Here is a 26,584-nt window from a genome sequence, read left to right on the forward strand (position 1 = left end):
ACAATGGTGATTTTTTTCATGCCCTAGTCAAGGGCTGAAAGAGAACTAATTTAAAAAAAAAAATGGAATTAATAATACCCATTTCCCCCCAAAAAAGGTTTACAGGATAAATAGTGATCACATGACTTTTATAATGAGAATTGTCTTCGCCCCAATCCTCCACAATACATTTCTGAAATCAAAACAGAAAACGTCACTTTTGTATAAGTTTTATTATACAGATACTACAGTTTTCATTAAAGAAGACTGTTCTTATTGACATATTTGTAGTGTACATTAAGGAAAAAAAAGATGTACATTTTTTTGGCTTTTAAATACATGTAACAGTTCTTTATTTTCTCCCTTTTTGTTGCCAGTGTTTAAAACATAGTGTTGCAATTTTTCTTTTAAGTCAGCTAGGCTAATAATTGATAGTCATTTTGTACAAAGGAACCCTTTTGAATTGCTACAAGTTTTAAGAGGGGGGGAACAAAAACTGTACCCTAGCCTATTTAGACTTCCTTAGAGTGTTGAATATCTTTATCTCACAAGCAGACAATTCAGCGAATGGGATTCCCACCTTCCTGTCCCAAAGCAGTATTTAAATCAGCAGTTTGTCTTGTGAAGACAGGAGGTGCTTATTTTATAAAGACCAATATCACCCCTCCCCCGCTGGTGAGAATCCCACAGCTCAATTAATGCCATCACGCATACGGAAAAGGCAATGCAAGTTAATGAAAATATAAATCAAGCATTCATAAATACTATTTGTAACTGAAAGGACAAAGCAAGAGGGATAGTTTGAAAACAGTCTCTCTCATAAAGGTTTCTTTCCAGCATTGAGACGCCCTGGGCCCCTTGTTTCCAGAAAGTAATTTGCCTATCATTAGGTGTTGAATACTTTCTTGTAGTGTATTCTAGGAGGTCCAGAACAATCCCCCATCCTCCAGCACGATCCAGTCATTCTCCCAGGGGTCTAACAACGCAACACTCTGCTCCTGTAGCGCTCCTGTCCGACGGGCACCGCATTTCCCCTCGTCATTCTCCACAGAGCCCACTGTGAAGGTAAATATTTCCAGACAGAATGAATTCCTTCTTCTGCAGCACAAGCTCCGCACACAGTACAACAAAAATGCTGCTTAGACCCTGCTCACCCTTACAGTCCTGCCAAGTGTCTGAAACGTTTTGTAACGGTCACTCCATGATCACGTCAGCCACAATCAATCTCTGTCTACAACAGCCATTAACCCACGCCGCAATCCAGAGGTGACTAGAATGTATAGAAGCTGGCAGTATGACTTTAAGGTACATCACCAGGAATCCCAACGTCTCTCTCTCAGCCCATTAAAGCAGTGCGTACAAAAAATGAAACCCGCAGATCCAAAATTCAGTGCTGAGTCTGGAACTGCATTTAATCGGGTTTATCAAAGGCATGAGCCAAATGATATATGACCAAGGACACGAATACCACCATAACTGAATGAAAGGTGATAAGTAGAGGACGTCATGAAAAAGGAAAACCAAAGTCACATGACCGAATTTCTCCTCTTCTCTTGAGCAATACCCTGTGTCACCTGGGAGGGCAGACACCCCTGTTCAGATGGCACCTTCACACTCCCAGCACTCCCTTGCAAACTCACTCCACATTTATTCTACATTATTATTATTTTTTTTTTCTTTTGTTCAATGGCTCAGGATCCATAGATTTGATCAGATTATGATTTCTCACATAAAAAAGATTTGATCGGTCTGCACACTCATCTTTCTAGGTTAAGTGCTGAAACCAGTTACCTGGTCGACATTTTTTCCCCCCAAATATAAAATGAATTGCGAACTTATCATGAAATGAACCCAAAAGCCCCCGCCTTCAGAGACGGACAGTCCTGTTGTATTAAAGATGATCGGGATCATGATAATCCAGTCCGCAGCACCTACTAGATTCCTTCACAATGGTCTCTAAGTGCTCAAGTCTCTGCACTGCCTTTTGCCAAACCAGTCTATACGTTCACAACTGGGACTTTCTTTGAGTAAAGCCTGAAGCCTTTCACTCTGGGTCAATGAATGTTTCTAGAAGGTATCAGCCACAATATAGCAGAACCGTAGAGTCTACCTAACAGTGAAGATGAGAAGCCAAGATCCCTCTTTTGACAATCCATGGCTTTACAAATTACTCTCTTTTTGCAAGGTGGTACAAAATGCCACCTTCGCACTCTGTCCATATAACACAACCTAATCTGTAGATCAAGAAAGGCTACATTCTAGACACACTTATTAGGATCTCCACCGTCTAAAACAAACCAGCTTTGTTTATGAAATAAAGCATCTCGTGGTTTCTTTAGTAAAGCTAAGAGGCAAGGCTGGAAGCCAGAAGAGTCTTCTGTATGAATCACAGCCCAGGCACTGAGCACCAAGTGCAAATAAAGTATCAAACCAAGGAGATGATTTCTGGGAAGAGAGAAAGTCCCAGTTGTCAAAGAGCAAGACTGTCACTTAACCTCGAGCTCCCTAGACCCTCCAGAGAGGACTATATTCTTGAAGAGGGATGCCAGGGATGGAGCCACAGGAACAAGTCCACACTAATCAACAGTGCCCTGCCATCACATTGGCCAGGAGCGTAAGAGTCCCCAAATTCGAGTTTTTGGGAAAAAGATTTAAAAAAAAAAAACATTCCAAGGGACACTGCTAAAACATGGAAGCCCATTGGGTTGGTAAGGCAGGCCTTGATTATTTTCTTCCAGAAGGAAAGCTGAAGCTGGATCAGTCTGTCGGCTTCCTGTCTCTCAGCTGCCCTGGCCTGAACAGAAGTTGGATGTGGTGCATAGAAGGTGTGGAGGAAGGACCTCCAGCACAGCGTTTAGGCTCTGTTTAAGTGCAAATGAGTAGGCGAGTTGGAGGTGACAGGAGCGGGGAGGGGAGCGCGGGGTGCCCTGGCCTGCACAAGGTATCGTCCTCCTCTAGGAGATGTTCTCCAGGATGTAGAAGATGAGCTCCATTACCACCGGCCCCTCGCTGAGCTGGCAGGCCCCGCCGTGGATCACGGGCACCAGGGCACTGTCCAGGTCGTTCATGTACTGCGGCAGGAGGGGCTGCCCGTTGCTGCCAGCCTGGTACCCCACCTGCGAACCCAACACAGCAATAAGAGCACAGCGCCAACTCTACAGGTCAGTCACATCAGGTTAACAGATAGAAATGGTTCACATTTCTTCATTTTCCATTTCCAGTCATCGTTGTCAAGAGCTAAATCACAACAATTGACACTTTCAGTGGCAGCAAACAGCCAGTCTCACCTGGTCCGAGTCCAGGGTGACACGCAGCCCCAGTTTGGCCATGCCGTCCTCCTTGAGCAGTTTGAGGTGCGGGCACAGCGCCACACAGAACGCCCGCGCCACGTTCTCAGTCAGCCGGCTGTGGTCAGCTGGGTCGCTCAGTCCGTTGGGCTGGTCGTCAGTGTGGAGGAAAAACACCTGGAGGAGACAACACACATCGCTCAAAGTACTTTAGGAGACGAAGAGAGGAAAACACATTCATACCTCAATATACAGAAACCAAAACAGGCATTTACACACAAAACACTGAGAAACAGAGACTTAGAGAGTACCTCTGTCCACCGGATGACCTTCCCATTGGCTTTGTACTCTGACCCATGGAAGATCTTGATGCTTGTGATGGACTCCATTGATTTGCCATCGATGGGGCTGATGACCCTGCGTGTTGGAGAAGGACGGGGGATTACAAAGAGGGCACTGAACTACAGAGCTCTTCTGCTGCCACAGACCCCCTCCCCAGAGTTGGTGAACAAGAATAGTAGCACCTCACAGCTGCCACCGGAATTCCGGCGCTCACCCCTTGTTGAAGTTGCGGTCGTCCTCCAACCACTGCAGGTGCACATGCTCCTGGATGTCCTCCTGGTCTGTCTTGCCGCAGGGGATGGTGAAATCCTTCATCTCCCGCAGCGCCTGCCGCAGCGCCTCCATCGTCTCGGCGGTGATCTGCACCATCACGCCGTCTGTGGTCGGAAACACAAGCGGTCAATCCTGCTGGACACGGCCAAATCACAACACGGAAGCGGGCGAGACCGGCAGCATACGGAGCAGAAATGAAAACCCTCACCTTCCACAATGCTGGACTTCGCCAGGTACCCGGAGGACGATTTCAGAGCTCCACTGAACACGAAGAAACAGGCCCCTGTAACTGAAGCAAAGGACAGACGACGTTCAGCACCAGGGGACTTGGGGGCGTTGAAGCTTAGCCACTCTCTAGACGCCTTATACGTGCTTCAGCTCCGTTATCGGCCTCTGTCATGGCCCGGCCTACCTTTGCGGGGTTGATTGTGGATGCTGATGGCCTGGGTCTGGTAGTTGCCGTCATCGTTCTGCACACACACCAGGTGCGAGTCGGCCCTCTCGTTGAAGCACGCCCCCATCGCCAGCACGTGCTCGTTCGACTTGTTCATCGCCTTCATCAGCTGACAACACACACAACCGTGGTGCTGTCAGTCCGGGTGTGTATGTACAGCATGTATAAAGCTCTCATTTCATCAAACAACAGCAGGGAGCACTTGTTTGTGCCAGGTTGCCTCTGTACACACATGGAGATTCAATGACAACCCCAATACCTGCCAGAACTTTTCAATGAGGCCCCAACAGGCAGCAGACAACAGCTACTGTCTACATGCTTTTGACAAATTAATATTCACAGATGCACAGCTTCAGAAGAAACTAGAAATGATTAACTATTTTGGCAGAATAGCACAAGATGGATTGCCTTCACTGCCTGCCAAGCTGATGCGGTATAAACTTGGGAGTGTAAATTAATTAGTGACGTTTTAACATTCCCCGACAGTGCCAAACTAAACAAATAATCTGCGCTGCCTGAATGAATGCAACCCACACTGCCGAGAAATGCACGGTGGACACATACCTCGTTGTACCTGTTGCTGGGAATCTTGATGCAGGTCTTTCTCACTTCCATGTCAACTACTAGCCCATTGACCACCGGCAGGGTGTACTGGTAATTGCGGAAATCCTGGAAATTAAATTGGAACATGACACCCAGATCGTTATCCACAAATGATTCAAAATTAAGCATTTTTCTTTTGTTAGTACAGGCGACACACACACTTTACAGCACAGAAGATGTTTAAAAACAGATGAGGAGTCCAAGAGAAAAGGACAGTATGAATTACTTGGGGGACAGGCCAGACTGAAACACTCACCGCCAGCAAATTCATGATGGTGTGGCCGGTTTCCCCAAACAGAGGCTTTCTGAAGCGCACGCTGAACAGGGGGCAGGGATAGACTGGGGGGACAAAGTCACGAAGTCAGTCAACTCATTTCACAGCATAATGCATTCAGATGAGACAGAATAAACTGGTTATTTTCTAACCATGTTGGAAACCAATACCACGACAGTACAGTTAAAATCCCACATGGTTGAAAGGCAACATTTTTTTTTATGATTAACACAAACAAGTATTCCTCCACACTATTTAAATGGTGTAGAAAGCAGACACATTCCCTTGCTTTTACTCAGTGCAAATGTGTGAACCGTTTCTCAGAATTCACACTAGAGAAAACGCTTTCCACGCACAAGTTGTATTTCCCTCTTAAAAGCATCAGCTCTGAGCCCTGAGGATTTGAGAGAGTTTAATCCGAAATCCTTATTTTAGCACAAGCTCCTGTGTTAAGCAGCAGAAGTGCTGAGTCCTGAGTTTCTGCGCACACTGCCAGGGGAAAGGGCTAGAGATGAAGCCACGGAGAGGACTGCCTCCCGGACACCTCCCTCTCAGGAGCAGAGTCGTCAATCCACGCTGTCAGCTCACATTATTGCCGCTCGCTGTCGGCTGCAACGCTCAGCTCTCATTACACATGCAGAACCGCACTCCGCTGATAAACAGCTTCCACGGAGACGGGCCTGAAGAAAATCTCAAATATCCTCCTATAAACAATCACACTGTAAACCCCCCACCCCGCTCTGCATCACACGAATAATGAAGCCGTGCAGGCCGGCGCTGGCGTCTGCATGGGAACAGGTAGCCAATGAGGTTGCAATGAGGTGATCGGCTGCCCATTCTCACACTGTCTGTGCAGCTGAATTACTGGCTGGGTTTAGTGCAGACCATAACTTACACGGAAATAAACGTCTTATATGATACACGCATTGCATTTTAAAGTAAAATTATCTTGTATAAATCAACAACAAAATAAATACTAAGTAGCTTCTAAAATGACACTAATATTTTATAACCATAGGATTATAGGCCTATACATAAATATATTTTAAGAATATCTACTTTAGATTTACTAAGGGCCTTTTCCTTTAGACACCCAATATCATGTGCTGTTTTATGAAACATCATATTTTGATACACGATTATTACTTTTTATTAATTAGAATGCATTCAAAAAGAGAAGATTTTAATGCAAATGTTATTTTTGGACTCGAAGTATTGAGGTTAGTCTGGCGGACAGAAGATTGTATTGTGAATTGCTAAGGTTGACTGGGCGTTTGATAATCAGAACAGGCACATTTAGAACATGCAAATCGGGGATTATAAAATAGGATCACGTTGCATAGCAGGCAGGGCTGATTCTAGTGGGTCTGCGGTTTACAAAAAACTGCTGTTATAGCATGAATATAGTATTGAACTATGAATATAGTTCACATTCATAGTGGATTGTAACGAGATATTGAAAATGCATGCAATTTCACAGCTAAATATCTCCCAACAAAAGCAGTAGAAAATTCAAACACTAGATGGTGCTGTCACTGCTTTCACCTCCTCACACACTGCTGGTGTTCAGATAAAGCGCTAATAAAGATCCGTTCAGCTCCAGGAATCGAAGCAGCATGGGTACCGATGACTCACTGCGAGTTTGACTTCATGAAGGCAGCAGACACCTCACAGTTACAGCGCCTGCCATCTGCATTGCTTCAATACTCAAAAATCTCTGCCACATCAATATCTTCTATTGAATTCCCCTTTGAGCACAAACACAACACAGGAGAGAATCCACTAACTGCCAGCGCTGTATATGTTGCTTGATACTCTTGGGCCCTGTGAAACGTATTCAATTCAATACTCACATCTGTACTCCGCTCCCAGCCGCAGCATGAGGCGAATGGGGAAGACCTTTGCCCATGGCGTCTCCCACTTCTGGATGAGGATGCCGAAGAGGTAGGGGGGGTTGGGCAGCAGCAGGTCCTGCAGGGACTGGAAGGTGGGGCTGATGTAGAGGAAGCCGCCGTGCTCCTTGCTGCCCAGGAAACTCTGCGTGAAGAAGGAGTGGCCCAGGTTGCTCACCACATTACCTGCAAACAACACAATCCACAATCAGGAGGGAGGACCGCAAACAGGACCTGGTACAGATATCTGGAGATCTAATGGCGTGTTTTCAATTTTACTGCATTATTTGTCGTATCCCAAATAGATGAAACCTGCGATAACTAGCTATTTTGTCTTCAAGGAATTTTAAAATGGCCGACGTGTTTACACATCTAGAGATGAAGAAATAAATAAATACATTTTCTGAGTAGATCTGGCAGCACTGATTAGAAAGTATCTATTTCAGACAGGATAAATCAGCTGCACTTCCAAGCTCTCCAACTGCAAGAGGGGACAACGAGGCTTTGATAAAAACCCAGAGACTAAACAATACAGCAGACAGTCAGTAAACAGGAAAATCTGTCTTGTCACACAGAGCACATGCATCTCCGGTCGTAACAAAGACTCAAAGAAATTCTAATCTCAAATGTGTGAAGTGTTTAATTACATGTGCCGCTAAAGCACCAGTGAAACATTAATTCACTGTACTCCGAGATGAGTCTGGGCCAAAGCCTGAAGTTCAATGAAACAAGGTTATATCGTCTCAGGCTCAATATTCAAATTTTATTTAAAGACTACTATGAAATAACTTTCACATCCTTTATGTTAAACATTTTAAATTGTTCTCAGTTTTTTTTAGATGTACTAAAGCTGGTGTAAATCATCCAATAATGCCACTTAACCCCCTCTGAAAGCAAAGTGGGTAGGTTTCTCCACATAGATTTAATGCAGCTATAAACAATGTTTTTCAAGGTGATCTGTGGGGAGAGCAGAAGGGGGAATTTGCAGCAGTTATTCCCAGAGGGCGTATATGTATCCTCATTGAAAAAGGCGCTGGACACATGCATACATCACACACTTATATTAATCGAAAACAATGCGCCACCAGGTCTTTAGACAACCATGTGGAAACTGGCGAAATACCTCAGGACTCAATCTGAAAATATAGTATCTCCAATGAGCTTCTTGACGACGGATCTTATAGTAGGCACACAAAAAGCCTTTAACAAGACATTGCACCACTTCCATACGCTCAAAGTCTCAATTTATTGGAGGAAATGCAATCAAGATATGGAAAATAATCCGGCCAATGATGATGAGGTCAATCATCTCCATGCATTGAAGATCTGTGAGACTGGGTATCAGTTTACCTGTGAGGGCGTCCTGGTAAAGCTGCACGAAATGGCTGAAGACGTCCTTGGGGATGCTCTTCTCGTCCGGGAGACACTGGAGCAGGATCACCACCTCGGCCTGCCCCACCGCGTGCATCCCCTTCGTGCTCACACACCAGCACTTCCTGTTCACATCTGGCACAAAAACACACCATCACTTGTACACACTCCAAGAACGGGTGGCGTGATTGCTCATCTCAAGGTAGTCTGAATCCATACACAAGCCACAAAGGAGTAACAGATCTAAACACATGAATCACAAAGTTTCACAATTACACAACCCAGGATTAATGCGAACAGTGCTTTTATACAACACAAGTATGTGCCTGACCCAAACCTCATGACCGCAGGGCCATTTTTCAAATTACAGACTTTTCTTGACTTGAGCCACGAGTGAGGAAAACTGTTTGCAGTCATCCTTGCCGATACATTAAAACGAAAATAGTTTACAGGTCTAAACCGCTGTGCAGGACTCACAGTTGACCAGTTTGACCATGGCCAGCAAGTTTGCGTTGAGAACAAAGACCAGCGGGTCAGGGCCGCCCTCTTCCAGCTGCTGCATCACCGAGATCTCCGAGGGCCGCTCCTCCACGGCGTAGTCTGAGGAGCAAGAGCACAGGGGTCAGAGAGCCCGGCACAAAAGAGAGAGAGAGAGGGAAAGTAATTGGCCATCTATTCCTCTACCTCTCCCAGACAGACAGCTCTTCTCTGTACCATAAAGATCTACCCATAAAGGACAGACCATGGATTTTCTAGAGGAAATGTGTGCTGGGCTGAGGAAATAGAGGGCACAGAGATCTTAGCTTTTCAGTGTTTTTGATCACAGTAGATGCCAGAGGAACGCGTGTGTGGTTCCATAGATGTGTGTGGCCACCGTGGGGCCCTCAGGCCATTCTGGAGACCTGTCCATGGGGCAGACGGCTGGCGTGGCAGCACAGCACGGGTTTGGAGAGAGATTAAACACACAGTACACATTCGACCAAAAAAGAAGGCAGCTGAATGTCAAGAGGTATGAACAAGCACCTGTAAGCTGGCTCCCCGTACCTCCTTTGACTCCGGTGGAGATGAGAATGGGAGGGAGCCCATCTTCGGGGATCAGGTTCACAGAGCTGCCCACGGGGCTGCCAACCTGAGCCGCACTCCCCTGGGCGGGCAAGAGAGATCCGGCCTGCGGAGAAGAGCGGCTGAATTACAGAGATATTCGAACGCCAAAAGAAAAAAAAAAAAAATTCAAGATGATACACACAAAAGGAATTTCAGTTCACTAAGGGTTAAGCCCAGGTTGCAGCTTTACCTCTGGGGTAGCAGGATTGGCTGCTGGGGGTTTACAGGAATCATGTGACACTGCCAGGGGTCCCGCAGGGGCTGGACCGCTTACTGCCATCTTTGACGAGTCGGCTGCCTCTCCGTTCGGCAGAATCCCATCGGCGAACCAGACCCTCCTCTGTTCCCTGGGGAGCGAGCCTACGGGCCGAGGGGCACAAACACATAATCACTGGTCATCCACACTGGCTCCAGCCTCAGTGATTATATATAGTCATCCAATGTTAAAGTAACACGGGTCCTCAGGTCCTCAACACCTGAGAACCAAGGCCAGATCAATACTCTATTAAAAGGTGTGCAGGTGCGCTCCGTTACCTTCCGTCCCAGGGTGCTTCAGGACCCCCACAGGCACCATGACGGTGGGAGGGGGGGAGCCGAGAGCCCCCGAGGCCTGGGCCTGCTGCAGCGGAGGGATGGTGGAGCAGTACTCGGCAGGGTTGTTGGGGTTGGGACTCTGGTTGCAGGCGCTCACCATGGTCTCCCACGCTTGAGCTGAGAGAGAGAGAGAGAGCAGTTTATAAATACTTTTTTAATAAAAATCTATACTGGGCTTCCAAGGGGAAGCTTTTAAAAGCCTGTGCTGAAGTTAGATGCTTATTAAAGGCCCTATTTGTCAATTAAAACTATAAAACTGAATTCCAAACTGTGTACACATAACCTTTGGTCCACTAACCCCCCATAAATCTCTCCCAGTTCTCTACAGGAAGATTAGTTGCTTTTTATTTTAAGATATCGTCAGACTGCTGGTAAACATTCCAAAGCAATTTTTTTTTTTTTATAAAGATTACACTCCAATAAAAAAGCCAGAAACAATTACAGATCTTAAGTAAGCTACCATTTAGTCTAGTATGAAAGCGGTAACATCAATTAAAGCTTTCATGTGGTCTTGATGGCATATGGATCTCCACGGATGGTCAGTACTCTCCATTAATACTCACCATTCATTAGTACTGAGTGACAGGTGACACACACACGGGCTTCTTTGCGGTCCATGTACATCAGCCTACACTTCAGACTACAGCATGCTGCGCAGAATACCTACACACAAACAACAGGGAGTTAATGACATTGGGAGGACCTAGTGACTCCAGTTAAATTAAACTTAAAGGCATGTCTTGAGCAATTTATGGTGTTTATTCATTCATTCATTTTCGCAAAGATCATAGCTTCTACAGAACATCGCCTGCGGTGCCAATAATCTCATAATTAACAGTTCAGAGACTGAAGAAGAGAAATACTGAACACATTCCCAGGCCAAGTTTATCAGGCGCTTTCACACGGCCATTTCTGATCCGGATCAAATGCATCGGCACTTTTGATCAGGATCAGTGGTGTCGCGTCTACACTGCCGTTTGATCAGGATCAACTGTCAGCCACCACAGGGGTCCTCACATGTGCACTAGCACATAAGTCAAACTGAAATGATATGCATATATGAAATGAGTCCTTTAGAACACAGAGCTATATCACAATCTATTGTTTTATCTCTTTACGAATTATTGCGACAAGTAAAACCAACGCACTTGCATATTTTTCCGCAACTGAAGCATTTTAAATGAAAATAACAGCCCATTTAGGAAGGGAAGTAGGGAAGTCTTCTCTTATCTGCTCCACGAATAAGAAAGGCTGTTTGCCGGCGCCTGCCTTCAAAACAAACACCGCCGCAGTGCATGCTGGGACTTGAGCTGGTCGAGCGTTTACACTGCCAGGATCAAATGCTACCGATGCATTTGATCCAGATCTGTACGCCCTCCCCGAGAGGTGCATCTGATCCGATTGCTGAACGTTTACACTGCCGTTTCTGATCTGGATCAAATGCTGCTGATGTATTGAATCCGGATCAGGAATGGCATTGTAAACGTGCATATTGTTTGAAGGTCAGCTGGGTACCTCTTCTAATTACAGAAATAAGATCTACATGAAGCACTGGGCATCTAGCTAGGCTTCTACAGACAGCTTTCTTTCCACTACTCTACAATACTGTTGCTTTGCAAAGGAGGAGCCCTGAAGGAGAAGTGACGAGAAGGAGTAACAGGGGATCACATTCTGAACACTACCTAAGCTATACTGCCTAAAAGCTAACATAAATGCAGTGCTCTTGCGATTGCAAACAGAGCAGTGATTTGGGGAATGACAAGAGTACAGCAGCTGGGGTAGCTCTCCACACAGGCACAGGAGAGTACACACCGGACTGACTGGGTACAGCTCTATTAATGGATTGCTGCCACAGAAAAGCAAATCAATCTAGCCATCGGAGAGCAGGATCAGTCACGCTGCAACTACACAAACACAGACACACACAAAATGCTCAAACACCAGTCTGAGACTATTGAAATATTGAAGCTCTCCAGAGACCGGTTCCCATCCCAGTCCTAACCCCCAGCTGAACACATCTCAGGATCCCGTAAATTGGAGAGATATTACAGAACAAACTAAATCACTATTAAAAACAGCCCTGAGACTAATGATTTTTCTTTTTAATTAGAGTAACAAATGTACTCAGCTTTGGCTACTTAGTAACTACATTCCCTCAATGACATTACACATTTGATTTCCATTGCTAAAACTCAACTATTTATGTTCATAAAATCAAAATGAGCAGAAATCCTTCCTATTTAAATCACAGAAAATAAAAGAAAAACACATATACAGCCATTTAATTACAAAACACATGTGGCATGATTTCAAAGCATGTTGAGTAACAGCTAGATTCTCCAGACTTCTTTCTTTCAGCACATAGCCTATGAACAAAGAAGGATCCCTTTCAGCACAAAGCCACTAGGGAGGAGTTAGTGTAATCTATTAATGGGTACACGAACACTAGTTAACTATTTGAATACCAAAAGTATGGAACCCCTAAGGGGACATATGGAGGGAAAAAACTAAACAAATGACTTTGTGTTCCCTCGTAAATGTTCTCTGTAACAGTTTCACAAGCTCCCCTTAGGGGTTCCGTACTTTTGTTATTAGGGTCTTTGTTGTTGTTTTGTTTAGTTTTTTCAAGGAAAATATACACAATTACGTAGAGTAAAGTAAAAGCTAAGGGTCAACATGTTGCACATTTGAATGAATTAATGCAGCAACTATTCATGGCTTTTTCTCCAAATACATTTTTTTGCTATTGGGATTTCTCTTTGGACTGCAGTACAATTTCTAGGAGAACAAGCAGGAATGCTCCTTTATGCAGATCCCCTGCTCTGGATTATTCAGTGTCAATGTTGTGATAGGCTAGTGTGAAATTCTGCAGCACTCAAATTTAATTCCAGCTACTGTAAAAATAAAAATAATGCAAACAGGAGAATGTATAGTTGTATTTACCATTTGCTTTTCATACCACCAGTTTTACCACATCTTAATAGAAGCCTACCAAAGAAACAAAGTACTTTTTGCCATGTACTATGCTCTATGTACTCTTAGCATGTCCCCTAATTGAAAAACAATTATCATTCTATTTCTATACAGTACCATTCTGGAAAAAAAATCCTTACCAATAATGGCTATTGAACATTCTTCCTTACACATGAATTCCAAAATGAGACAAGATACGAAATAATCTGAACAAACAACCCAGCATTCCTCTCGATGCAGTACAATGCAATACAGGCTCTTACCTTCCCACAGGCCCGGCAGTGGTGTCTCCGCTTGGTGAAGGTGAACTTGACCTCACATTTCATACAGATGGGTGCCTGAGAATCGGGAACCCACACTGGGGCCACCTCTCCCAGGGCAGTGAATGGCTTTTTCGTCAGCGCCCCCAGATGCCCGGCCTGAAGGTCATTATCTGGGCTCTCTGGGGGCAACAGTAAGCCGGGTGGGGTGAGAGATGCCCCCGAATCAAAAGCTTCGCCGCTCTCTCCATTCAGACCCGGCGCGGTGGCTTCTTCACTGTAGCCATTCGTACAGGCCAGGAGCTCCCCCGTGCCAGCGTGGCCCTGCGGCTCCAAGTTCTTGTTCTTATTGTGCTGCACAAGCTCGTTCTGCACCTTACCAGAGAGTGGCCGCGGGATCTGCAGCTTCAGGTTGACGGGCTGCTTGGGCCGGGCGCCTCCGTAAGGGATGCTGACCGGCTGGAGGGCACTGTTGTTCAGTTTCTGTGATGCTGGAGTCATTCCAGTGTTCGACACGCCTGCCTCCAAACCCCTCACCTGCTCGTAGCACTCTGACTTGCTCTCTTCCATCTCCTTCTCCTCGGTCACCGAGTCCTCCTTGGAGGGCAGAGGCTGGGGAGATCTACCTTCTTCTGCCCCCTCCAAGTCTTCCACATCCAAGCCATTGGGAAGGGAGGGCTCTTGGGAAGGAGACACTTCTGAAAAAGTGCATTCATATCCCTTTTTTCCAACCAGTGGCAAAGATGGCCCTGTGGCATCTCTCGCTTCAGTCTTCCTCAGCTCCCCAGCAGACGACACCTGAGGCTGGCCATCGTCCCCTGGTTGCTGGATTTCCTCCAATTCATTTTGTGCCATAAACCCGATATTTAGAGACCCTTCGGAATAAACTTTGGTGTCTGAGGCCGAGTGAGCATTTCTCATTGTCGATTTGCTCAGAGAATTAGATCCTCCATTGCCATGACTCCCTTCCTCTGAAGGTGCCTCAGGCTCAAGCAGGCCAGTCTCTGCAACTCCATCTTTAAACCCAGGAGTGCACGGCCTGTCTGCAACACCTGTGTCCTCCTCATCTCCCTTTGGTGACCCAATAATCATGCTGTCATACCCAGACAGCTGAGGAGCTATCCTGTCTATCTGACCTTTCACCATATAGTCTTTTGCTGGCAGAACACTGTTCCTTTTTGTTTCCTCCTCGAGACAAAAGTGAGAATCTTTGAAAAATGACCGATCCCTTTCTTTCTGAACAGTGTCCTGTTCTTGGAAGGCATCCGCATTAAATTCTGTAATCCTATTGCGATTAGAAGAGGCAACCTCAAACTGGGGTGGATCACAGATAAGACCCTCCACACAACCATTGACATCCGCTATGGCTGGGCCACCGTTCTCTAGACCTGTGCTTTCCTTGCTACACAGTGGGGGCTGGTTCCCCAAGTCTGTACTTAGCAAGGCCCGTCTTTCACAGGTGACAGCTGAAAGATTTCCATTGCTGCTACCAACAGGTTTGCCTACATTTTGCTGGGATGGTCGTGGACACAGGCTGGAGTCCCCGTTTTGGTTGAGAGCATCGTCCTTCTCCACACGATGTTCCTCAAAACACACAGGAGCCTTCGTCTCTGCAGTTTGGTCTCCGTCACTCCCATTAACACAATGATCTCCCTCGCCTTCTCCTCCGCCACCAGCTGGGCTCTCTGCGAGGGGTTTGAAGTTCAGCTGGGTATCTCTGGGGTACAGGTCCTCACCTGGGCTGGCCAGGGCAGGATTCAGGGAAAGCAGGTGAGGTGGGGGGGCTAATATTTGAGTCCACTTTGCATCTGATAAAGTGGGGGTGTCAGTCTCATCTGTAGAAAATAAAAAGCTGAATTAAACATGCATACAGACTAGCACTGAAACACTATACAGACTACAGAATCTTTGCAAAACATTCTCACATGCAGGCCTGGTACATTTCACAATGTCAGATCCATTTCAGGTCACATCTTTGTTAGCACAGATATTCATGCATGAATCTATTATGAAGCCAAAACGCTACGGCTACACAGTCTTTGAGCTTCGTCTCAGACTGTGCAAATGAGCGTTACTGCCGTTGCACCCATCCCCGGGTCAGTGCAAGTCCTGTCAGGACAGTTATTTTTGTATCTGGGTGTAGCTGGGGGAAGAGAAATAAAAACATTTCAGTCTAGAGTTGGGCATGACTGTCAGTGCGAGTCTGAGCGAGTGGAGCCGTGTTTCTGGGGGTGTGCCCAGTGCTGCTGTGCTCTCCGGGCCTCAGCCAGATCCTGCAGCTGCAGCCCTGCCCCCTTTTGCCCGTCCTTCCTCCACTCCTCGGGATCCATCCATCACAGTGACACCTGAATGCTTCACATGGAGTGCACAAATTCAACAGCCCCCCACCCACAATCCTCCCAAGAAACCTAATTTGCATTCTTTAAATATGCAACACTGCTGGTCCCAAAATGGCTCTACCAATCTCTCTGCCATATCATACCACCAGGGACCGACACAGTGATACAGACTTCAGAATGACAACATGCTGCACACAGGTTTTATTACACTGGCAGTAATATGTTAAGAAAAGACGCATGGAGACGCATGCATGCAGTGATGCTAATGGGAAGAGGCAGTGCACACACAAGCATGGGAGACTGGTGCACACTGAGGCACAGCAAGTCAAACACAATAATGCCCGCATACGCAAACATCACTATAGTCATATTAATTTGCCACACACATACTGACCGACTATGACATCAATACAAGAAAGGAAAAAAAAAAGAATAAAGTAAAACATTTATCAAATGTATTACAGCATTTGAAATTATAGATGATAATGTTGTCCCAGTGGAATGTAGGTCAATTCTAGTAGAACACATTTTTATGTTTAATTTAAAATGTATCAACTGAACTGTATTGTCCCCAATGCTTTATACTACACAATGACATGTAAGTAGTTGTTCTCTCAAAAGAATGCTTTGCTTTTCCCCATCTGATGATAAAACCGCGATCCAAATGGGATCGTGACTCTACACGTGCAACACTCTTCTAACATTGCGGTTCGATCAAAGCTACTCGTTTCGGGAGTGGTTCAACCAATGGCTTGTCAGTGCCTTCAACAAAATACCCAGCAAAACAACAGGAGTATCGGTGGTTTAGGCTAGGATGTTTCTCAACCGCACCCTCAGTTGATTCCATTGCACAACATTTTTCACAAGACACACATTACCCAGACAGAACAGAATCTCGGGATCACAGTTCATTAACCTTCCACTCGAATTCTGATGTTTATTTCCAGATAGGAACCACTAGGTCCAGCTCAAAAGAAACTTAAAATCAATCCTTGTTTGCTGAAGTCATAGGAACAAGCCTACATATGCAATTCTTGGTTCTACCCCATGTTCGTTATTCAAGCGTACTCTATCATCATTCTTCAACTCATATACTGTACTAGTTGTTTTTGGTACTGTATTTTGATTCACTGCATAATTCAGTATGCTGTAGTTTACATTACGCGCTGCTACCCCATTGCAAACTAACTTTCCCAAAGCCAGACAAATAAATAATTCAAATATATGGTTGATTTACTCAAGAGGAACACCAAAAATAACTTGAACAAAACCCACCAAGCATAGACCCACCAAACACACGCCCAACAATGCAAAAACAAATGCTACTTTGGAGAAATCTGACTGACTACAAGCAATCAGACGCCACAGACAGCATAGTCTGAGCAACAGTTGTAAAGCAGCATCTTCACAGTAGACCTAATGGACAGAAAAATATAACCAGAAGGACATTTGAATTCTAGTTAGCAGTTGCCAAGCAGGCCGGTTTGTCCAACAAACCTGCGAACAGAGCGGTCACTCACCTTCGTTCTGTTCAAACTCATCCAGCACCTTGTCAAGGTTAAAGGCTTCTGCCTGGAAGTAATTCTCCATTTGTCAGGAAGCTCCACCCTGCCAAGTGCTGTCTGAACCTAAGGGAAGGAAAGCAGAGGTCAGGGAAATGGCAGATCTCCATTACTAATAAGGGTGGGAAAGGCTGCTGTGCCCCCACCCTCTTCCACAAGCCACGCCAAAACCGAGAGTCAGACACGCAACTATTGTGCATTTCCCTTCGTTGCTACTGAAATAGCTTCACAGCATGGCTTTACTGTGCTTGTGTGTTGTTATTGGTACGGTTTCAGTAAACAAGTAAACAAGAAAGTCCTCAAATATTATAAATATTAACTTCCCTTTGATATTGAAGTATGCCCTGATGACTAGACAGAACTACGGTTTAAGATGACATAAACCAGAGATGTAATCCGTCTTAAAAATCTACAGTAAAAATAACCACTGTGAAGTCACCCTGAGACTTTTATCAGCCGTTATTTTGAGGAAGTATGAAGGCTAGGTTTTTTTGAAAGAGAAGAGATACAAAACAAACAAACAATACAGTTTGCAAATAATGTAACAATCTGCATTAAACTAAAAATGTTGCTCATATTTATGAAACATACAGTTATAAAAATTGATACTTTTATTACAGAATACAAATATTACTATGGATGCCTGTTGCTTTATAAAACCCATTAATAATCTTTTACAATCTAGGCACACACACTTCCTAGCAATGAGCTTCTGATATACAGTAGTTAGCTGTCAGTGAAAAACCATCTAACCACAAAACCCAAGACAGATACACTCAAAAGGACTTAAAAGAATGCACAATTAAGGAAAGTCATCAATTAAAATTGTATGATTTGCTCTTAATGAACGTGGTTAACATAATTAGACAAACCAGTGTAAATTCCCTTATTTCCATTGCTGGGTGGCGTAATAGGATCTGTATTATTGAGGCTTTTGTGTCTCAGTAATCCAAACGGTTTCCCTCTTGCCACACTGAAATGCTTTTGGAGGACGGCCACAGACCCCCACTAGATGGTAAGCTGCTATAATTACTGGCCCACTGCGAGGCCGTGTGGCCCACATTCTGGCAATCAATCAACAAGCAATGTGTACAGTCTTTCAGGCCTCCCTTCTGTGATTGTGCTGGGCCAGACACATGTACATCAGAGAGCCATGCCATCAAACGATGAGGCTCAAACCCCAAACTTTAACTGGAAAGCACATGTGAAAAACAACCAACAGATGGTCCTTAATGATGCAACACCTAACAAATAAAGCAGCCTTAAAACAACATGCATATCAATGAATCACAGGTCATGCTTTTTCTTTTATGCAACAACACTGAATCATGAAAGAGAAAAGTAAAGCAACAGTGCCATTCGGGGACCACGAATTAAACACGGTTTGCAAGAAGTAGTGGGGGGATGAGAGGACAGAAAAGGGCAGGAGACACCGTTCCTCACAACAGAGCTGTGTGCTACCCTGGAGCCCAGCCAGACACTCCCAGAGACATGTCACTCACCTGCTCACAGGCTCGCGGTCACAGTGCTGCTGGTGGCTTGCGGAGGCTTGCGGAGGCCACTCACCGGGCTGTCACTCCTACGAGTCACATACACATGGTGTGTCCATATCTGCAACAGCAAACAGGACGCAAAGTTAGACAAACAGTCCGGAGAGGAGGCTCGGGCAAGAATGAGTCACTGTTGTATTTACAAGTATACGGAAACAGGTACCAGAAGAGAGAATGGGTCGGGAGAGTACAGCACTATAGTTACAGACATTAGCATACTGATGAGTAAGGGAGTTTTAGTTTCCTGCTCATCATCTTGGTTTCAGATCCTCAGCTCAGTAGGCCTGTATACATGCGACTCCCAGCTCCCTCATAATTGGAAGTGAAACTTTGGGATAGATTGCACAGCAGAACGTGAGAAAGATGCACGGCTCCCTGCAGGGAGATGCACAAAACTTGTGGAACAAACCCCTGATATGTAATCCCCAGTTCACCCCCCATTTGTATCTCCTCTCCAGATCAGGGGTTTGCTACAGCCATCTTCTCAATTATTTAACTGAACCAATTAAACTGGTTCCTTAGGTAGTTAATAATTTAATTACATCTATTAACCCTGCAATGGAAAGGCCCTGGAGGACCACGTTAAGCCAATGTGCAACACGCATTGAGAAAAGGTCTGACTTTCGGATTATTTATAGAACCAAGAATTTTTTATGAGCAAACTCCAAAGAAAGATTTAATATGAGTGCAAACTCCTCTCTTCCAGATTAGAGTCAACAGGTCTAAATAAAAAAAAAAAAATCTACATCAAGAAGTGTACTGAACCCATGTCATGTGTCAATGGGGTTTCTACCTATAGGATGTTCTGAATGTTTAAGTACATGTTACCCAAGTCAGTTTCTGCAGACCAACACAGCCAAGAGAAACGTTCTGGTTTTGACACTCCTGTTCCCCAGCCCGAGCCCAACTGGTATTGTGGAGATTTTGCAAGAAGTCACGACTCTCATAAAAGCTAAATCAAATCCTTACTGCCTAAACCGTACACTCTAAACCAGCCAGCACTGCACTGAACTGATAGTCGGCCCACATACAAAGTACAAGATTTACAGTGCGGAAAAAAAAAAAAAAGTCTAAAAGCATTATTGACTTCTGCTGTCAAAACTCACACTTCCACCGGTGACATAAGAATGAAACACAATCCCTCTGGATAATAAACTACCTCATTTTAAAGGAATCCCCAATTATTGACTAGACCATCAATCACCCTCATTTAGACAACCATGCAGGTTTTCCTGACGCCCAGCGTTTCACAGTAGATCAGAGTGTCTCACATTTTCCAACTGTAGAGAATAAGTTGCTGCTTCTTTCTTAGATACAAAAAAGGAGAAATCATAAATACATAAGTGGAGGAACACTGGTATAGGATTGGAAACTAGTTTAGGTATCACTGAAACAAAGCTGATCATCACACAAATTGGATAATTGTGTGTTCATTTTGGCAGCTTTTGCTTAAAATAATAATCATAAAATAGTATTATGAATTGGGTAACAAAGTCAATTTTTCTTTACTTATTGCACTGATACATGCAGACATATATTGCCTATACTTTCCATGTTGATGTTGAGTTGTTTATATAATCTGCTGGCAGGTTATATACTCTCTCTGTTTAGCTATTTACAATATTCTGCCGATTGCTAGCTTGGCACTCTGTGTAACAGTTTCGCAAGACCCTATAGATCCTCTTCATAAGAGAAAAATTATACATACACAGCATGATGATTCATGTGACATCAAGAAAGTAATGTCAATGCTAGCATGTTTTATGGTAAAGACTTAATAATAATTAAAATATTATACCAATTCTAGAACAGCATGGATTACATTGTTCACCAGCCTAGAGCTCTGTTACAACACAAACCCCGCTGAATCAATGTGAAAATACTTACTGGAGCATAAACAATAGCCCAGTAATCAAATACACTATTTTTTTTTCTGTAAGTAGCCAATGCTGACATTCTGTGCAACACCCACTACTTTTATCCATATATGTGTGGTTACCTTCCTTTAAATATCTAATAACCCATTGTCACACATGCAGGCGGTGCGTCTAAAATGGATTGGAAACCTGATTAACTCGAAATGAGTTCTTTATGTGCCGCACAAAAGAGGCTAATTTCTGATCTCTCGATATGCAGTGAGGGTTCATCTAACTAGCCCACGAGCGGCTTTAGTTCCACTGCATTCAATAAAACACTTTAAAATGATGTGCTTAGTTTTTTTTGTCTTTAAGCAGTTCTTTCAGCCTTGTGCAGAACCATTTTTATTGCATTTTTTACGTTGGCTACAACATGCCATTTTACATTTATACAGCGAGGGCTTCCAATTTATTGAAAGACTGTCATTTTAATTTTGAATTAATAATTCAACACGTTCTTTTAGTGAAGCCAAAAGTTGGGGGTTCAGAAATGAAGGTGTATTTTCTGTGTAATGCATCATGTTTTCTGCAGCCTTGCACCTCTTTCAGGTAGGCTTTCCTTCTTCCATTTGGTCAATGGGGTGCACAGACCACACTTATGACCCGTCAGACAGAAGAATATAAGCAGCCCCTGCAAGCCCATCCTGACAAGGGATGCTTTAACCGACTGAAGAATTAAACTATTTCATTTCATTAATGCTGCCCACTGAATTTCAGTTTGGAATTCTTGGCATTGCCGTTGTTAAGCGACTTCCTACATGTAAACAAAAATGACTGACCCCACATACCAAATTACACTGTAGTGTGTGTAGGATTTCATTTTGGAGAGGCTGCAGTGAAGAAGTTTCACACCATAATGAATATCTGATGGTCTGGTTTGTCATTGTTCCTTTTATTTTATTTCATTTGGGGTGGGGCGTATCTATTTCCCTCTGTTGAAACTGTATCATTACATACTTCGGTTTAAATGCAGTATTTGTCTCACAGGTACACAAAGCTAGGCCAATTCTGTATTTTCGGGTTATAAGCCTCAGTTCCTGTTATTATTTTCTCAAATGCCTTCTGCTGCAGCCTTACTGGAGGAGGTAAAGGGAGGCAACGGGAAATGCTGTTTAATGATTTCCTTGGGTTAAGAATTCCAGGGAACCGGTTCCCTGTTCTCACATCCCAGAGAGCGCATGGCCTTTTAGGACCCTCTCAGAATCGAGGCCCACTGTGATACAATGCTTTTTGCCTCAGAAGATAAGAAATGGCGTAAGTGTGTAGGTTTATTGTTAGTAGACAATCCACTGAACAGTACATCTCGTCAGAAACATCAAACATCAGAACTATTTGGAATTAAACTTAGCTAGGCTATATACAGTGGCTAAAGGAAGTATTCACCCCCCTTGGACTTTTTTTTTTTCTTTCTTTAATTCACACAACCTACTCATCTGTGGGATTTTAGGAGATGGGGGTACTCTACCAGGCTTGCATATCTGGATTGTGCAATATTCACCCATTCTTCTTGACAAATTTGCAGAGAGATGGGCTCCATTGAACTTATTGTGTAAATTCTGAAGGCAATTGGTTGCACCTGAGCTTATTTAGTGATGTTATTTAAAAGCGGGTGATTACTTCTCAAATGAAGAGGGTTTTAAATTTCCACTATTTTTTCTCCACACTGAAAGTGGGTGTGGAGTAGGTTGTGTAGATGAGAAAACAATAACTAATTTAAATGCATCAAAATTTCAGATTGTAACATCATAAAACATAATTTGGGGGGGTGAAATCATCCTATTGCCACTGTAACTGTGAGGTGGCTTAGATCTTAGATCCTCTGTACACGTGCACAATCAGTGTTTTCAAGTGATGGATTCATCTTTTCAAAAGCAAGTTTGTCTTAGAGTCTGCTCAGGTACATCTGACACATCATTGAGAAGAACACCAGGTCCCTGTACTAATAGTACTAACACTTTGTTCCTATAAATGTTGTCTCATTTAATGTGATAAGGACAAATTTTAAGCTCTAATTTTATTAACTAAAAAAGGAAGACAAAGTAATCTTTACTTTGATATTGAGCTGAAAAAGGTTAGGAAACCCCTGTCAGTTTTCCAAACAATGTGATATTTGCTGAACAGCTCCTCTATGAACCTTGACAGCTATTACAAGATGTTTTTATTGTGCTTTGATCTAGATCTAACAGGAATCAACAAAATGGGAAAAAAATCCACAAAGAACAACTTAACATACTCTACAAATGATGTTATACACATTGAAAGAATAAAGTGACATCTTGTGAGGCTTACAACGAGTTATACAACAGGAAGCAGTGTGATTGGATTGTGTTGTGTTCACACAGCCTGCACCATCCACACGTAAATCGATCTTTAACAGACAAGGAGCATCTCCCCAGGCACGAGGACAAGACACTTTTCTCCTTATCAAGACCAGTGCAAGGGACCAGCATGTCAAACCTCTCTGCCTCCTGAGGAGTGGGACAGACACAGCCAACCAATTAGGTATGAAAGATACAGACCTCATCTCTTAATCCAGACGAGTTCATTTCCGTAGTGCGTCAGAGAGACCCGGTCAACACTGGCTGCACTCATCATATGTAACCTCAGTCCGTACAGCAAAGGGCAGCCACAAGGGTCTTCGTTGTGAATCCAATTGTATCTTCTCATAAAAGGTTTTAAAATCTTCAGCAATTGCCTGGTTTAATTCTGACAACCACATTAGCTATGCCTTCAGAGTGCAGAGTAATTTTCCCTTGGATTATGCAAATATCCACATCTGAATAAGAGAGACTTTTAGGGTGGAGTCATAGTGACAGCCTAGGTGTGGATTAGACAGCTGTGGACCTGCTCTTTGAAGTATGGATTTTATTTTAACCAATGCACTGGTATGGGGGGGGGACATGTTTTTACTTATGTTAGCACTGGACATAAATCTATCTTAACAGGTGGTAATACAAAACTGCAAACAACAAGGATGCTTTAACATAAATTAACGCTCATTTCAATGGTGATACTTGACATGTTGTAAGAATTCAGATTTTCATGTTTAAAGCTTTGGGAACATGCGGAAATGACCTTTTACCACAGATTCCAAATATGAACGAATACATTTGAGCAAATATGCTCCTCTGCAAAATGTTTGGGTTCAATTCAAATGTCCTGATTGAAATAAAGCAATGGATAATAGCAAAATAAAAGGAAATTGCTGTAAAGTAAGACTCTTTCAAAAGATTAAAAAATAAATATGCAAGCAACCTAATCGGTGTATAGAAGACTGACTTTCCATGTTTAACTCTTCAAACAACATTTAAATCGAGGCGCATTTTTTCAATTGAGGAAAAATGCACACATCTCTGTGGAAAGAAGCGGCGCGTCGCAGGACGGAATAAACCCCGGGCAGTGAGATGCATAGTGAATACGGGCTTAGCAGGCAGCGGGCGGTGACTGGAGCCAAGAGTTCAATTAATTCTGCACACTGAAAGTCACGAAAAACACGCCCGTTTCGGGACACCTTGCTCAGGCACAAATGCAAATTGATGAGACGGTTTACTGGCGCTGATGGGGAACAGAATGAATGCAAAGCGGACTCAGTGCGGCTGCCTCTGCACATCAGATACAAACCGTACAGTAGCGCCGCTGCTTTACACTGAGCTCCTGACGTTGCATCCTGCAGCAGTCCAACAGGACACACTACTGATGCGCACTTCAGCACCACATCACACACTCAATGCCACCCACCAATCCCTGCAAGCCAGCCGTGAGCATGATCTCCTCTTATACGTCTATATAGCATTAATACAGCGGCAACAATATATGCAAATCTGCAAACAAGGAATGACTCAACTAGCGATCCACGACATTAGGTCTGTGCCTCTTCAGGAATTGCAATCGCAGTGACAGATGGGCACAAGAAGACTAAATGCATTGCTTAAAAGAAAGTGGTACCCAGGATAGGCTTCTCTCATCATGATGCTTAAGTGAACTCCTACAAGTAGAGGTGTGCAATCGGTTTGAGTAGGCTACTACCATCATAAAACAAGGCTTGCTAGGGTAAATACAATGCGTTTCCAGTTATAATCCAGCAGAAACGCTTTAATATAAAACTCAGACTGCAAGTGGTACAACATGACTGTTAAATTGGGTTTATTTGTGCTGGAATACACTAGTCTGGCCTGTCACCATCATGCATCTAATTGTGTGTGCCTACAACCACAACAGACAGCATCCTAGGATTAGGCTGTGCAGGGATCGGTATGAAACATCTCCCTGGCCCACCCCAGTCTTAACATTTCTCAGATCATACACGGTCATCAAATCAGGATTGCAAATATTATAATGCAACACAAGAGTTTGATTTCCCCCCCACACACACACTAGTACTACAACACTTCTGTGCACTGGGGTCTGAATGCGGTTTGCACGGATCACCAGCCCAACTCATTCCCACCAACCCAGCCGGAGAAGAAGGCCAACCTTCCCCGGGGATAATATGTCATTATATATCTAAACCAAAGCGGTGTGCTAATGCCAGAGCTGCGGGAAGGCAATGCACTCCCGTGATGGGTTAGTAGAAAGTGTGCATCATTGAAGCAAATGTGAAACTACGATGCACTTCACAAAATATCGAGAGCCGCCTCTGCAGTGACTTTACGGGGGGATGTGGGATGTGGATCCCCGGTGTTGGGATGCTGTCAGCCGTGTCTTGAATGTCTTAAAACTATATTGCAGTCCATCAACACACCGAGGGGGAAATGGCACAGGTTTCGTGTTATGTATTTAATCTTACTCACCGGCATAACAAACACAAACAAGACCCGCACTGGAAGCGCCTAAGCCCCGTCTTTTTTTCAGCCACTGCTCGGTCCGGGCGTCTTGGCCGGTGGCTGGTGTGTGTATTTTAAGATGAAAAGTGCCTTTATAATCGGCGGTGTGGATTAATAAATATCCCCTCAACATCAGCGCTTCAACATGACACAAGCCCGTCCGTCTACACTCACCTGAGGCGCCCTCATGTTCACGGACCCGGACAAACAACCCCTGATCCGGCATGTCCCGCAATCTGCATCCCCCCCAACCTCGTCTTGTTGTGGTTGTTGTTGTTGTTGTTAATTATTTCGGGGGGCGATTTGTAAGTCTCCTTGTGTGAACTCCGATGTCTCCCAGCTCCCGGAGAAGTCGAGCAGTTGAGCGACAGCACAGAAGGACCCCTCCCCCAAGGTTTATAGCGTAGAGAAGGTTAACGAAACTGCCGCTGGATGCGCCATCTTGGCTCTAGCCGCGCTATGGTTGTTACTATGCCGTGCGTTTCTCGGCTAGAGCCAGAATGGCCTTAGTTTCGTAACCTCCACCGTACTGCTTTTCCCCGCCTCATCTCCAGCAGATAATTAGCGCCTGCGGATAGAGAAAAACAGGATGTGCAGCGCCCCCTGGCCTGGAGGAGCGGCAACTACAGGCACTGCATCAGACCATAGATATGTCTGAAATGTAGTTTGTGATGCGCATTGCAACTTCACAGCTGAACAATTATGATGAGAGCTATTCAAAACATCGTAAAATGTACCGTGCATTGCTGATAAGAGTTCATGTTATTCTATACATTAATATACTTACTCATATTACATAGTAATGCAAAAGTATAGTTTTTTGCTATGGTCACGTAGGTGAAAAATGGTTTAGAAATGAAACCTTGTACAATCAGTACCAAAAATAAGTCATTTTATAACCATAGTGTCAGTTATAATTAGTGTGGCTGGTTTCACAGACCTCAATTAGCACTACTCCAGGTCTACTCTACATAAAATAACACGATTA

General features: G+C 44.2%; 1 protein-coding gene across 2 annotated transcripts; it reads right to left on the minus strand.

The window, feature by feature from the left end:
- Positions 1-183: 183 nt before the first annotated feature.
- zfyve9a (zinc finger, FYVE domain containing 9a) lies at positions 184-26,007 on the minus strand. Of its 2 annotated transcripts, none has more exons than XM_066692451.1 (19): positions 25,771-26,007; positions 18,810-18,918; positions 17,266-17,373; positions 13,410-15,241; positions 10,737-10,836; positions 10,114-10,290; positions 9,770-9,939; positions 9,520-9,643; positions 8,953-9,075; positions 8,455-8,610; positions 7,066-7,290; positions 5,195-5,277; positions 4,900-5,004; positions 4,294-4,444; positions 4,090-4,170; positions 3,823-3,985; positions 3,578-3,683; positions 3,267-3,443; positions 184-3,095 (listed from the first exon to the last, which is right to left on the minus strand). In XM_066692451.1, exons 3-19 carry the CDS (start codon positions 17,333-17,335, stop codon positions 2,934-2,936), a joined length of 4,005 nt encoding a protein of 1,334 aa, XP_066548548.1. In that variant the 5' UTR covers positions 17,336-17,373; positions 18,810-18,918; positions 25,771-26,007; the 3' UTR covers positions 184-2,933. The 2 variants fall into 2 exon arrangements, with proteins under 2 accessions (XP_066548548.1, XP_066548547.1); XM_066692450.1 differs by having other exon boundaries at positions 9,499-9,643; positions 25,771-26,006.
- Between the last annotated feature and the right edge of the window lie 577 nt (positions 26,008-26,584).

The sequence above is a fragment of the Amia ocellicauda genome, chromosome 19 (assembly GCF_036373705.1).
Source record: "Amia ocellicauda isolate fAmiCal2 chromosome 19, fAmiCal2.hap1, whole genome shotgun sequence".
NCBI classification, from domain to species: Eukaryota; Metazoa; Chordata; class Actinopteri; order Amiiformes; family Amiidae; genus Amia; species Amia ocellicauda.